Here is a 15,549-nt window from a genome sequence, read left to right as displayed (position 1 = left end):
TGTATCCCAGAACTTAAAGTAAAATAAATAAATAAATAAGTAAATAAATAAATAAATAAAAGGTCAGAGCCCATTCAAATGTAAATATGATCTATTAATTAGCTACTGAGATACAGTTCCTTAAACCCCACAAGTCTAAGATGCTAATTAGGCCTGGCCCTGCCTGTGTATGGTTTGTGTCAATGTATATCTAAACACAGTGGAATTGAGTAAAAGTAGCTCTATCTTAGGGAAGAGGGCTGAGAATGAGACAGGAGTTGATAAAGGAGAGTAATGTCAATTTCACCAGGCTGACCTGGAAGGCTGCTGAACCCCTGTGTAAAGACCAGTTGTTTTTTTCAGTTGAAAATACTGAGTCTGTATAAAGAGCTTCCTTTCTCTAATAAACACTCAAGGAAAAAAATGGCAAACTTACAATTAGCATTTAACATTGAAATCACCTACCTCTTATAACATGTTATAAACCTCTAGATGAAGAAGCACAGGAAAAAGGCCCAAGAAACATGTAACATATAACCATGACATTTCTGAGAAATGAGACTAAGATTCATCCAGAGATAAAAACAACCTAGTAACTTTCCTTGCTTCTAAATCTGTGAAGTGATTTCCTTTATGCTTCTCTTTCAGTAAGAAAAGCAAATGGATGGAAAATATTTGGCAGAAAAACGTAAAGAGTAAAACTACCCAATACTAGTATATATAAAATTACACAACCTAACTGAAAACTCTACTTTTAAATGGATTAAGAACACATATGCAAAATAACTTAAAACAAAATAAAAACAATGTTCTTTTTTAGAAAAGCACAATATACGATGCAGCTTAATAGGAAAGATTTTATATTAAGTATTGCAAATCTTAAACTCTCATCAAATTTTTAAAAATTCCTACAGGTTGTTTTCAGTCATTAAGTGACTAATGTATTTTCTAAAGGAATTCTCAAATGTTTTGCATTTCAAATATTTTAATAGTTTTATTTGGCAAAGAGAAGCCTAAGAATTTTTTTAAAAACATTTCCAGAGAGAACACTTTATACCATAAAATAAACTTGTATAATTTGGGAGGGCAAATCATCTCAAATGTATATTTTTGAATTATGTGCCAATTTTATAATTAGTACAAAAACGATAGTTGAAATATTTTAAAAATGTAAAAACCAGTCCAGGCAACATAACTATACAATCTCGCTGTAAAAGTACTTATATCGAATTCCACCCAAAATATTTTTGCAATATACTAAATTTAGTTCTTCAAGTCACTCTTCACTGCCGGCTGGCTTTTCCATTTTCTGTTGTCTCCATCCTGAAAATAGGAGGAAAAAATGAGTTGATAAAATAAATATTCATTAACATTTTTGTCTCCTTAATTATCTACCTTTCACATGAAACTTAAAATAATACATTCACAGAACAGAACATCAGCATTTTAGGAAAAGACTAACGATAGGGTTCCTCTAGCTAAGCCAACTTCATTTTACAGTGAAAATTGAGGCCCTGAGAGACCAAGTGACTTTCCCAAGGTCACATGTCAAAGGCTACTGTTTTTTGTTTGTTTGTTTGACTATACCACACTCTCCCTTTCCAGCAAAACTAAGGAAAAAATCTCTACGATTTAGTCAGAATTTACTTCCTTTTGCACTAAATAAATGTATTTCTACCAACAAATTTTTAAAGAGGATTTCTTCTGAAAAAAAAAATCAAAATAATCAGATCTGAGATTTATTTTATTATAATCAATATTCTTAATATTGTATTCCTTAATAGGAAAACATTTCCCTCTGTTATTATACAGAGATTGGTATTATATCCTAAGTGGTATAATTTTTCCCTCTATAATGTTTACTAAGCATTGAAAAGAAATGCTCTAAGGAGTAAATACTTTCAGGGTTACAATCAATATAATTGAGCCTTTTACAAGCAAAAATCAAAGAGGTTAATTTTTTCTCCTTATGGGGAACATGTATTAGTTCATAATATTAGTAATAAAAAATTGCTGATTATTACAAATAAGCAATGTTTGTTAAGGTACTGTACAGGCAATTGACAAAACCAATTTTGACAGTAAATAACACAAACCCATTTTCCTCTTTAAGATGTTGATACAGTTCAGCTCTGTTATTAACAGAGTTCAAACGTCCAGCAAATTCCTGATGTTTTCTGGAATTGGCAGTATTGATTCTATTACTCCACAAGGATAATAAGGACACTGGCCCTGGTGTTATATTTAAAAGGAGAGAGAGAAAAAAAAGAATAATTTATTACTTCCGAATTTACAAATTTACACTTACCTTTAATTCTGTTGTTCATTTGACACAATTAAGGTAGTTAATTCTGTAGTTCATTTTACACAATTAAGGCAATCATTTTCCTCTTATTCTGAAATTAATGTGTTTCAGGGTCCCCAAGAGCAACCACTAGTTCAGTGATTGATAGAAGGACTCAAATGACTACATGTAAAGTTATACTCCTGGTTAAGAATGATTACAGCAATACAGTAAGGAGACACAGCCAGGTCGGTAAGCAGAAGAATCACATGAGGTGGAGACTGGCAGAATCCATTTGTAGGACTCCCATGCTCACTCTCTCCAATGAGTTTTATGAAGAGTGCATACCACCTCCATAGGCAAACATGCAGCCACACGTGTGCAATATTTCTGCCAGGAAAGCCTGTTTGAGTAGAGTCCAGGGTTTTTACTGGGGGCTGATCAGGTGGGTATTCTCTGCCTAACCACAACGACCAAAGTTCCAGACTTTCAGAAGGGAAGCAGGTGTTCAGTTCATTATCTGGGCAACATCTCAAAAGCCAAGTTCCCAGATGTCAGCCAAGAGCCAAACCTGCAAGCAGGCTTTTCTAATTATAATAGTCTCAGGCCTACTATGTTAACTGTTTCCTGCACAATATGATAAGGCAAAAGAATTACAAGAGCCAAAACAATTTCAAAAAAGAAGAAAAAAGAAGATTCTTACTTCCTCATTACAAGACTTAATTTGAAGTGACTGTGACTATATACATAGTCAACAAATTTCTGATAAATGTACAATACTTCAATGAAGAAAGGATAATCTTTTCAATAAATGCTGGTGGAACATTAGGACATTGTATGCAAAAGGATTAATATTGACCCATGCTTTGTACCTTATAGAAAATAACTCAAAAATTGATCATGGCCTAAATGTAAACCTAAAATTACAGAACTCCTATAAGAAAATCAGCATTTGTGACCTTGGGTTAGATTTCTAACATGTAACACCTAAAGCATAATCATAAAAGCAAAATTTTTGACTTCATATATTTGACAGGATATATTTGACTTCATCAAAATACAAAGCTTCTGTTGTGCAAAAGTCATTGTTTAAGAGAAGAACAAGTCACAGACTGGGTGAAAATACTTGCAAATCACATATCCAACACAGAACTTGTATCCAGATAAATAAATCCACTAATAAGAAAACAAACAACCCAATTTAAAAATGTACAAAATATTTTAATGGACCTTTCACCCAAGAAGACAAACAGATAAAAAATAAGCAAAGGAAAAGAGTTTTACCATCATTAATCATGAGAGAAACGTAAATTAAAACACCAATGAAATACCACTACATACCTTATAGGATGAAAAACAAAAACAAAACAAAAACAGTAACCCTGACAACAGTAAGTGGACAAGGATGCAGAACCCCCAGAACTCTCATACACTGGTGGTGGGAATGCAAAATGGTGCCACCACTTTGGAAAAATAAGTTGGCAGTTTCTTATAAAATTAGTCATTATAATACTATGTGAAAAAAGCCAATCTCAAAGGGTGGCATGACATTTTCTTTCATTTATAAGACATTCTGAAAAATTACAGGGAGCACGATTATAGGAAGAGAAAACATATCAGTAGTTACCAGGGATTCGGGAGAAGGAGAGTGAAGGATGACTACAAAGGGGCAATACAAGGAAATCTTTTCAGGTGACAGACTGTTGTGTACCCTGATTGTGATGGTGGTATGCATTGTCTAAACTCATAGAACTGTACGTCAAAAAGAGCTAATATTGTCATATATATTTAAAAATTCTTATTTTTCTTATTATAAAACTAATACGTGTTCATGAGAACAAATTTAGAAAACAATAAAACACATAAAAAAGGAAATAAAATCATCCTATTGCCACTGCTCTAACAACTAAAAATTTTACTCTTTTTTCCAGTGCCAATCTATATCAACAAATTTTTTGTTTTGTTTTGTTACTGCATCTTACAAAGACAGCTGAATAGACGTTTGCCAAATCTAGATGGCACATTTGGAATAGCCCAGCCTGAAGTGCAGTGTATACAGCAGGCACAAAATTCACTTTGGGGAGGCCTGGGAAGTCATCTTCCAAAGCAGATAAAACTGAGGTATAATAAAAGGCCCAGATAAGTTGCTGATCAGAAGAGATATGCAATTTAGGTTATAAAATAGAATGAAAGAAAAAACAAACACTTTTCAAATATCAGGCTCAAACAGAAAGTTACAAGGAAAGGCAGTAATGTGCAATCAAGTTGCTTCTCATATGAGCTATTCCATATATTTCTATGGTGAAAAGCATCAGGGATCCATTTAATTTAATGGTAGCTGATATTTCATCTAAGTGACAAGCTAGTACATATGTGTATGAAAACTTAAAATTGAGATCACAGTACATATGTTTATGTAATCTGCTTTAAAAAAAAACTTACTCATTTACATATTCATTCAATAATTATTCTTGGGCTATATAAATACCACCCTGTGGGGGCTGGGCGTGGTAATTCATACCTGTAATCCCAGCACTTTGGGTGGCTGAGGCAGGCGAATCACCTGAGGTCAGGAGTTCGAGACCAACCTGGCCAGCATGGTGAAACCCTGTCTCTACTGAAAATATAAAAATCAGCCGGGCATGGTGGCAGGCACCTGTAATCCCAGCTACTAGGGAGGCTGAGGCAGGAGAATCACTTGAACCCAGGAGGCAGAGGCTGCAGTGGGCTGAGACAGTGCCATTGCACTCCACCCTGGGCAACAAGAGTGGACTCCGTCTCAATAAATAAATAAATACATACATACCACCCTATGGACACACCATTATTCAGTCATTTTCTTACTAATGTGGCTTTTAGTTGCTTGCAATTTTTGCCAGTATAAATACTCTTTTTTTTGAGACTGAGTCTTACTCTGTCGCCCAGGCTGGAGTACAGTGGCAAGAATCTTGGCTCACTGCAATCTCCGCCTCAGTAATCCTCCTTGAGAGTTCTATTTGCCAAGCAATGCTGAAACACTGTTTAGAGTATACCTAAATTTCTCATCCTAATGAACAGTAGTGTATTTTGTCATATGAGAAACAATTTATCAAAAAACATCTACTTAAATCCTATTATTTTCTGGGCCCTCTAGCAAATGCCTGAAAGGCAAATATAAGAAGATCACCTCAAGGGTGATCTCTGGCTTCAAAGAAACTAGTGAACTGAAGAATATAATATGTATCACTATATATATACACTATAACAAGCATATCAAAAGCAAACAAGCCTGCCGTCTCCCTAGGATGAGCTGCCAATATTCACAAGTTGGTTCTACTGCCTTAGGAGAGGCACAGTGGCAGGACATCAGGTAGTCTAATGATGGCATACCATTACACATGTATCCTAAAAAGACTAAATCTAGTTTGCCTTCAAGATAACTAAGGCCTAGAAGGATTTCAGGAGCTGCCAATCCCAAATCATATCCTTGGTGCCTAGAATTCCTTCAAGAGGAAACTAAACTTTTAACCTATAAGTAAGAGATTAAGAGGCTTTACAGTGAAAATATTGTTTATAATTATAACTACACTGAAACTCAAACACATTTTAATATAGCATTAAATGAGTTATAATACATTATTTCTAGGTTTAGTAAGAGTTTAGGGTAAAAGAGTTTGTATTCAATATCCCAGCTCTTACTATAGTATCAGGAACATAAACAGATTCAAATTTACATATGTAAAATTTCTTAAAACACAAACTTTATATACTTATTTTCCAAAGGCTTCATTAATGAAAGTATGACACTACTTGTTTCTGTTTTTAACACTGACAAACATATTTACTGCCTACATTCTCTAAGGCTGTGATATGGTTTGGCTGTGTGCCCACCCAAATTTCCACGCTGTTCTCGTGACAGTGAGTGAGTTCTCACTAGATCTGATGGTTTCATAAGGGGCTTCCTCTCCCTTTGCTCTGCCCTTCTCCTTGCTGCCGCCACGTGAAGAAGGACATGTTTGCTTCTCCTTCTGCCACGACTGTAAGTTTTCTGAGGCCTCCCAGCCATGCTGGAACTGTGAGTCAATTAAACCTCTTTCCTTTAAAAATTACCCAGTCTCCAGTATGTCTTTATTAGCAGCATGAGACTGGACTAATACAGGCTGTAAACAGAGAATCTCCTTAACAGCATCCACGAATACCTAAGAACTCTTCCTCACATATACACGACAATATTAAATAACACTGTACAAAACAGAGCTTCATTGGAAAACTTCTTTTTTTTTCTGAGACAGAGTCTTGCTCTGTCGCCCAGGCTGAAGTGCAATGGTGCGATCTTGGCTCATTGCAACCTCTGCCTCCTAGGTGCAAGTGATTCTCCTGCCTCAGCCTCCTGAGTAGCTGGGATTCCAGGTGTGTGCCATCACGCCCAGCTAATTTTTGTATTTTTAGTAGAGGTGGGGTTTCACCATGCTGGCCAGGCTGGTCTAAACTCCTGACCTCAGGTGATCTGCCTGCCTCGGCCTCCCAAAGTGCTGGGATTACAGGGGTGAGTCAGCGCACCCAGCCCGGAAAACTTTGTATAAACCTAGTTACCACAGCTGTACCTTACCTTTCGATTTTTCCACTTGTGGAGTTTCATCCATTTCAACAAGGGGTTTTTTGTTTGGAGGTTCTGGGGAATCAGGCGAATCTTTTATAATCTCAGCTTCAGCCAAGTCTTCTTTTCCACGCTCTAAGATTCCTTTTAATCTTTTAGAGTGACAAATAATGAAATGTAAAGTTTAAATTTTTAGAAGTCTAAAAATGGTCTAATAATTAAACTACCTTTGCATATCAACCTTTATAGAAGATGGTTAATCTCATAAAATAAACCTAGGGACTAATCAAAAACTTCAATCTAAAACCAGTAACAGAAATTAATCAATTAAATACAAGTTTCCCTTTTCCTTCATCATAATAATGTAACAATTCAGGAATTAGCTATAAAATATAAAAAAAAGAATAATTAAATTAAAATTTAAAAGGTAGGAAATGATGTGATCTTGAGAAGAAACTGCACAATTTTGATTTTTAAAGATATGAACAAAATAATACTGAATTTCAAATTACAAATAAGTTTAATAAGTTTATCCCCATTTATTCTCTAGTCTCTGTATTGTGCAGATGTATTTATGCGCTGCAAATCAGAAACTTAACCCTAAGCTTTTATAGAGTTTCATTAGAGAACAAAAACACTTGCAAAATACACAAGAGTGTACTTGAAGCTCAGTGGGATCTGAATGATAGTACTTTTTCCCTCTTACGGTGAGCCAGTTTTGTTTCAGAAGCTCAGTAGCCCTAAGGAAAACATGAGCTTCTAAAGTCAAAGAGAATAGAAGCATTCTATTATTAATGGATAAAATTATACGATTTCCAGAATTAGCTTCAAAGTATTCCTATGGGGTAGTGGTGAAGGTAGTGGATGAAGATATATATGAAATGAGATCTGCCATGAATTGTTCATCATTGAAGGTAGATGATGAGTAACTATCTGTTCTATTGCTACATATGTTTGAAATTTTCCATCATAAAAAGATGTGTTTTTGGTCAGTCGCAGTGGCTCATGCCTGTAATCCCAAGCACTTGGGGAAGCCAAGGTGGGCAGATCTCCTAAGGTCAGGAGATCAAGACCAGCCTAGGCAACATGGTGAAACTCCATCTCTACCACAAATATAAAAAATTGGCTAGGCATGGTGGTGTATACCTATAATCCCAGCTACCTGAGAGGCTGAGGCATGAGAATCACTTGAACCCAGGAGGCAGAGGCTGCAGTGAGTCGAGATCATGCCACTGCATTCCAGCCGGGGTGATAGAGTGAGATTCTGTCTCAAAAAAATAAATAAAAATTAATTAATTAAAAAAAAAGTTACCTGGTGTTGGTCTGATTTCTGGCAAGGGGACAGAAGATATAGCCAGCTGATACGCTATTTCTATTTATAAGCCTTTATTATTTTTATTTTTTTTCAGATTTAACTTTGACATCATAATATAAATCACAAACTAAAGGAAAAGAGTATACTATTAAGGAACATTTTCAGAATAGACTGTATGCTCTTCTGTGCTTCCAAGGCCATCCTATGCCTATTTTTAAAATAGCACCTTCCACACTTTGCTGCAATCACTATTTTTGTTTGTTTGTTTGTTTGTTTGTTTTGAGACAGAGTCTTACTCTACTGCCCAGGCTGGAGTGCAGCAGAGTGATCTCGGCTCACAGCAACCTCTGCCTCCCAGGTTCAAGTGATTCTCATGCCTCAGCCACCTGAGTAGCTGAGATTACAGGCATGTGCTCCCAAACCCAGCTAATTTTTGTATTTTTTTTAAGTAGAGACTGGATTTTGCCGTGTTGGCCAGGTTGGTCTCAAACTCCTGGCCTCAACTGATCCACCCGCCTCGGTCTCCCAAAGTCCTGGGATTACAGGTGTGAGCCACTGCGCCCAGCCTGCAACCACTAATTTAATTGTCTGTCTCTATCATCACACTGTATGTTCTTCAAGGGTAGGGATCTTGTGCCAAATGCCTGGCACATCCTAAGCATTCAATAAATATTTAGTGAACAGAGGAATAAAATTACATCTGTGAAGTTCACAAAACATAAAGCACATACTGATACCAAACATCATGCATTATGATTTTCAGAAGTTAATTAGGAAAAACTAACACTAACTTTGCCCCAACAGTAAAAATTCACACTTTTTTACATCTAAGAAAGATCCTTTAGATTTTAAGAATGATAAAATTACAGTAATGAAAATGAATAAACATGTATTAAATGAACTACTATTAAATCAGGTTAGAATGTATGAAAATGCTCTATGCAGAATGTGATATAACAAAAGGCACCGTGGTGCTATATCAGTGCCAAGAAGTCACCTCTCTGAGTCTTGCCAAGACTTTTCCTGTTCATAATCTTTCACTGCTTTCTCTGACTTGTCCTCTTTGTCTTCCCTCTTTCTTCCTCGTTTCTTTCGTTCTTCTTCTTCCGGGGGTTTGCTCCTGCATGCCATCAGACATTCCAAGACCCTCTGATGTTTCTCTGAGTTGTTGATATGGGCTCTGACAAGGGTTTCTAATTCATTCCACATGATACGGTATTGTTCATCTCTGCAGTAGAGATTTGGAAATACTCTTTAAATAATATTGAAGTGTCACTTTCTACTGGTAAAGTAAAAAGAAATAATGAAATGTGGACTTCCTTCCTCTTACTTGGTAGTTAATAGTGAAATTCTAAGCTATAATATATCATTTTCTATGATTTTGTATTATTTCATCTCAAACATATATATATATATACACACACACACACACAAGTCCTCAAATAAAATTTACATATAGAGTAAGTTATCTTGAGAAACAGTATGTATCAAGTAAATGTGATCTATAAAGAAAATAAGAAAAAAAATCTACCTTTTAGGGCCCTTTCCTCTTGTACCAACTGTGGAAATAGGTAGAGGATCATTTTTTCTTTCCATATCAACTAAGTTGTATATTGTTTTTTGACAGTTTAACACATCTTCTTCTGTCAGAGATTCTTTCACAATAACACTGGCTAATGGAACTACCTGTTAGATATTTTTTTAAAGAAAAAAGAAAATCTGTCTTGAAAAATAAATATCAAAACATCTAGGCAGAACTTGATTTTTGAAAGGATTTTAAAGACTATCATGGTGAAGGAATCTGTAACTATCACTTCAATTTTTAATTATTAATTCTTTAACTTTAGCAAGCTCATATATTTCACTCTTTGCTTAAGAAATGGTATAAATTACAAATTTTCTAATTTGTTTCTATAAAGAATATATAACTAATCTATAAGAAAAGTTGAAGATACTTAACACTTACCGCTTGCATGTTAAAAATGGTGGTTTGTGAAATGATCATAGGCCAGTAACGGGTGTGTTTTTCTAACTGATCTTTTGCTCGTTCCAAAGGGACCTCAAGACTTCCATCGATTTTATATCTGGGGTCTAGAAAAGGAGTTAATCTGTTTTCCCTCATAAATTCACCAAAATCCTAATGATAACCAAATAAGATAAAATTAGAAACTATATCTAATGTTTCAGTATGGATTACATGTACTAGTCTGTTTCCCTGATGTCTTCTGTCCTGTGATGTGCAACAAAACATTTTTTCTAACAGTATCCCTCAATTCCACTACTTTTTTATCCTTTCTGAACTTGAAACCTATCAGCCTTTATACGATGAAAATGAAGAAAGCCTCAAACATAAATGCATTCATGGTATGTTTTCCCCACCTTTTGTAAAAACCAAGAAACACTTTTTTCCCCCTTCTATAATTTAACTTTTCTATCACATAAAGATAAAAGAGTCAGTTAATCATATTAGAAGACTCATTTGCTTATTTAAAACTACCTTGAGCCTGGGGACGGTGGCTCACACCTGTAATCCCAACACTTTGGGAGGCCGAGACAGGTGGATCACCTAAGGTCAGGAGTTTGAGACTAGCCTGGCCAACATGGTGAAACCCCGTCTTTACTAAAAATACAAAAATTAGCTGGGCATGGTGGCAGGCACCTATAATCTTATCTACTCGGGAAGCTGAGGCAAGAGAATCACTTGAACCCAGGAGGCGGAGGTTGCAGTGAGCCAAGATTGCACCACTGCACTCTAACCTGGGCAACAAGAGTGAAACTCTGTCTCAAAACAAACAAACAAACTACCTTCATATAACATAAACATGTTAACAAGAGTTATCTGTGAATGATGAAATTATAGGTAATTTACAGGTGGGGTGTTTTTTTAAGACATCTATATTCTCTAAATTTTCTACAATAAATATTGATTAGGCTTCTCCTTATTTAAATATTATGTTTTTAAAAAAATCCTAATTAAAAAGTTACTTACAGTATATAACACTTTGTGGTTTACAAAGTATATTCATATACATATATCACACTTAGTTTTTACAACCACCTCAAGAAGTAAACAGCTATGAAATACCAAATAGGAAAGAGAGGAGGGAGAATAAAAAATCAAAATTAGAACAGAATTTCTACCAAAAAAGGACATATATTTCCTTTTATGTTCTTCCCAAAAGTTTATGTTATTTCAAAGTAGCAGCAATCCAAATATTCCAGGTTTCTGTTTGCCATTTAAATTACTAGAAATTAAGTTTCACCTAAAATATTAGTTCAAATAAATTTATTATTTCCTACAATTCCAGCGTGTCATTGCAATTCAGATACATCTCACTATACACTGAATATAAAATAAGATTAAACAATGATAAATAGAACTTTTGAGCAAATATTGCAGGAAATTCACCTAATTAAAATAATAATCAACTTCTTCCAAATCTCTTTTTTTCCACAGATCTTAGCATTTAACGAGCACTTGATAACTACTTGCTGAATGATGACACATTCAAAACTTAAAATTTATAGATATTAGAGTCTTACTGTAATCCGGTAGTCTGTAACTCTTCCTCCACATCCTTCACTAATTGAAGGCGGATCTTCTAGAATGGATCGAGAACTGCTAAGGACGTGCAAAAAAATCTCTCCTCCATGGCTACTAAGCATATGACTAATGACTTTAGAACCTGATTTTCGTGGTTGTTCCAGTAAAACAGAACGACCTGTCAAAAATAAGATTACACTATCAGTAATGAAACTCAAACGGGCTCTCATTTATTTCCTTGAGATTTACATCTAGATTTTTTCATTTTATTTATTGATCCCCGTAGTTTAACCTGCATTGCTAATTTAGTGTATCTACTCTTCCATGCCTAAAAATCTGAATTCTAGCCTTAACTATATCTTAGTTACTCCAAGGTTACATAGTTATACAGTTTCCCACAACAACTATAGTGGTCTCTGAAATAATACATTTGGCTATATGGTTCATCCAATTTACATGTACATATTGAATTTTCCTCCTGGACCTCAAGAAGAAAAGTGAGACAACTGCTCCATAATCCTCAGGTTATTAATGCTACAGAACATTTAGGGAGAAGGCACAGTCCCAGTTCACTTACATAACAGTTCCTCATCCACACTGTAATCATAACTACTTTCTATTCTACATGTCCAAATGTTAATCTGAATTGCACCTAGTCTGATAATCAAATTATGCTTAATTAACAATGACATAACCTTATGATAAAGACAGACTGACTCTTTAGATCACTAGTTCCAAAACCTGAGATGATCATAAGAATTACCAGAGAAGCTTTTAATTTGGAATCCAATAATTTAGACTTGTAAAAAAAATTTCACACAATGAAACCACAGATTTAAGGTCATAGGTAAGAATCATATGGTATAATATTAAAAACATAATATTTATTTATGATAAAGGTATCGTGTTCAAGTTAAGTCCATCTTTGCTTTGATTTAAAATTCAGTGGGCCAAGATAAAAAGTCTACATTATTCCAGCTTCTATTTTATTTTTTTAATCTATTTTCTAATTATAGCTTCTAAAACAAATCAATTTAGACTCTAAAGGTCAAATTTTTCAAATAGAAATACTCACAATTTTATTAAATAAAACTTGCTTAGATATAATAGCCTGAAAGCCAAACCTACAGTCATCTTTTAAATGTTAGTGAAAGCTGTTAAAGGGTATTTCAAATTACATAAGTTTAAAACAGCTTTCACAAATAAATGGCAAAGCTATAGTGATGAAAATAGCTTTCCAGAGTTCATACTCTTAATAATTTCACTCAAATAATAATTTAATAATAATATAAATAATTCAAATAATATAAATAATTTCAGGCAAAACCATTAAATGATGAAAGTTACCATTTAGAAGAAAATTAGTAAGGCAGGAGGAAGGTCTACTATTTACGTCTACAGGTGAAATCCGATAAGCTCCAGTACAATAGTGTAATTCTGAAATAGAAGAAAACACTGATTTGAAAGAATATAAAGAAATATTCCCACAATTAAAAGAAAAAAAAAAACTTGTTCACTGAGTTCATTCAGTCCTGAAACAATGAAAAACGAAAATGCAAAACAGAATCAATTAATTGACCCCCACATAATACCTGAAGAATCTTTTGATTTAGTCTTTTTCAGTTATTCTTAAATACCTACCAATGTTATTTGTCCTTGGTGTACACCACTTTAATGTTATCGTTTCTTTAAACGGGCCTTCTCGACTGCCACCACCTAGGTGTGAATCACCTTTAAAAATATGTCAGAGACATTACACATTGTATACATGTATCAAAACATCACACGATATCCCATAAATATGTACAATTATGTGTTAATTTAAAAAATAATAAAAGCGGCTGGGCATGGTGGCTCACGCCTGTAATCCCAGCACTTTGGGAGGCTGAGATGGGTGGATCACGAGGTCAGGAGTTCAAGACCAGCCTGGTCAAGATGATGAAACCCTGTCCCTACTAAAACTACAAAAATGTGCCAGGCGCAGCAGCAGGTGCCTGTAATCCCAGCTATTCGGGAGGCTGAGGCAGAAGAATCACTTGAACCTGGGCAGCAGAGGTTGCAGTGAGCTGAGATCGCGACACAGTACTCCAGCCTGGGCAACAGAGTGAGACTCCGCCTCAAAAAAATAATAAAAAAAATAGTAATAATAAAAGCAAAAAAAGTAATAGAGCAAACTGGGTGTGGAGTAACTGGAACTCTGTACTGTTTTCACAATTATTTTGTAAATCTGAAACTACTCTAAAATTAAAAGTTCATTTAAAAACAACAATGAAAAAAATGTCAGAGAAACACTAACATTATCAAGTAGATCACAAGCTTCAAATTGTTTACCAAGATTTCCAAATGAGGTTAAACTCTGTAAGAGAAAATATCTCTGAGACAACATCTTTTTATCAGGTCCCCTGGACAAATACCAAATAAAGTATAGATATTATCTATAATTAAAATAAATAGTAATTTTCCTCCACATTCATTATTAAACCAATCATTTAGGTCACTGCACTGAAAGTCAATAGCGAAAATTTAAAAAATTTCAAGCATCTACAACTGCTCTTCCCTGCCCACACTATTAAATGATAAAATGACATGGTTACTCAGAAAAAGATTAAGGAATCTAAAATGCACACCTATACTGAATTCTAGTAAGTTTAGTTAGAAGAAACACAAACCAAGGGATCTGGAAAGTAAATACATAAGGAGATATTAATCTAATAATAATAAACAAATGTGCAACCATAAAGCTGACAAGGCTTTGAAGGAAATATCTAGTGCTATGAGTGCCTAAAGAGGGAGATTTGTCCTATTCCAAGACACCAGGGGAAGTTTCCTTGCGAAGTGAAGACTGGTCTGAGTTACAAGGGGATGAGTAGAAATTAACTAAAGAAACGGACCCGATGCAGTGCCTCACATCTAAAATCTCAGCACTTTATGAGTCCTAAGTGGGAGGATTGCTAGGGGGTCAGGAAACCAGCCTGGGCAACATAGTGAGACCCTGTCTCTATGGAAAAAATACAAAAATTAGCCAGGCTTCGTGCTTTGCACCTGCAGTCCCAGCTACTCTGGAGGCTGAGGTGGAAGGACTGCTGGTAGCCCAAGAGGTTGATGCTGCAGTAAGCTATGATCACACTATTGTACTCCAGTCTGAGCAACAAAGTGAGACTCCGTCTCAAAAAAAAAAGAAATAGAGGAAAGACTACTCAGGCAAAAGAACAGTAGATACCAAGATACTGTGGCAGGAGGAAGCATGAAAAATATTAGATCTGTGTGGCTGAAACAGAGAAGATTAGTATGTTCTGAGATGAGAATAAAAACGGGGAGGGGAGCAGACAATGAAGGGCCTTGTAAGACATTAAACAGCTCTGTCTTTTCCTAAGGGCAACAGAGAAGCATGGGCAGGGGGCAGGTTTAAGGTCATGAGAACATGGTCAGAATTAGCATTCTGAAAGTTACTGTAGCTGGAGGGTAAAGAGTAGATAGGGACAGGCCATTTAGGAGGCTACTGTGAGATAACAGGTAAGAAAATGAAAGGCTGGATTAGGGAAATGTTATTGGTAGCTGAGATGGAGATTTTGATGTACGTGAGAAATATTAGTAGATGAAATCAAGAAAATGTGATGATGGATTAGATGCCTCAGAAGTGATTCTGAGGTTTCCGCCTTATATAAATGAATAGACAACAGGGCCATTCTCTGAAAAGGGAGACTAGTTCAGGTGGCAAAGCTCCTAAGTTGTTTTGGGCATGTTGAGATGTAGGTGCCTGAGAGACATCTAAGAGATACAATTAGGCAGCAGAATATAAAGATCTGGAATTTAGGGGCCGGGTGCCATGACTCACGCCTGTAATCCCAGCA

The 15,549-nt window shown here is 35.3% G+C and overlaps 1 protein-coding gene across 2 annotated transcripts in view; it reads right to left on the bottom strand.

Annotated features, from left to right (window-relative positions):
- Positions 1 to 945: 945 nt before the first annotated feature.
- Positions 946 to 15,549, bottom strand: part of INTS13 (integrator complex subunit 13) — a 33,546-nt gene continuing 18,942 nt past the window's right edge. The window contains exons 9-17 of one of the 2 annotated variants that reach the window (XM_011759141.3): positions 13,340 to 13,429; positions 13,046 to 13,135; positions 11,698 to 11,876; positions 10,121 to 10,291; positions 9,686 to 9,840; positions 9,152 to 9,382; positions 6,852 to 6,991; positions 2,076 to 2,211; positions 946 to 1,302 (exon numbers count right to left, since the gene is read on the bottom strand). In XM_011759141.3, the coding sequence (XP_011757443.1) occupies positions 1,263 to 1,302; positions 2,076 to 2,211; positions 6,852 to 6,991; positions 9,152 to 9,382; positions 9,686 to 9,840; positions 10,121 to 10,291; positions 11,698 to 11,876; positions 13,046 to 13,135; positions 13,340 to 13,429 (1,232 nt within the window). In that variant the 3' untranslated portion in view covers positions 946 to 1,262. The remainder of the gene's footprint in view (positions 1,303 to 2,075; positions 2,212 to 6,851; positions 6,992 to 9,151; positions 9,383 to 9,685; positions 9,841 to 10,120; positions 10,292 to 11,697; positions 11,877 to 13,045; positions 13,136 to 13,339; positions 13,430 to 15,549) is intronic. The other variant, XM_024796151.2, reaches the window with a different exon arrangement.

The sequence above is a fragment of the Macaca nemestrina genome, chromosome 10 (genome assembly GCF_043159975.1).
Source record: "Macaca nemestrina isolate mMacNem1 chromosome 10, mMacNem.hap1, whole genome shotgun sequence".
Classification (NCBI taxonomy): domain Eukaryota; kingdom Metazoa; phylum Chordata; class Mammalia; order Primates; family Cercopithecidae; genus Macaca; species Macaca nemestrina.
The sequence above is the reverse complement of the archived record's forward strand: the minus strand, read 5'-3'. Positions and strand labels throughout refer to the sequence as shown.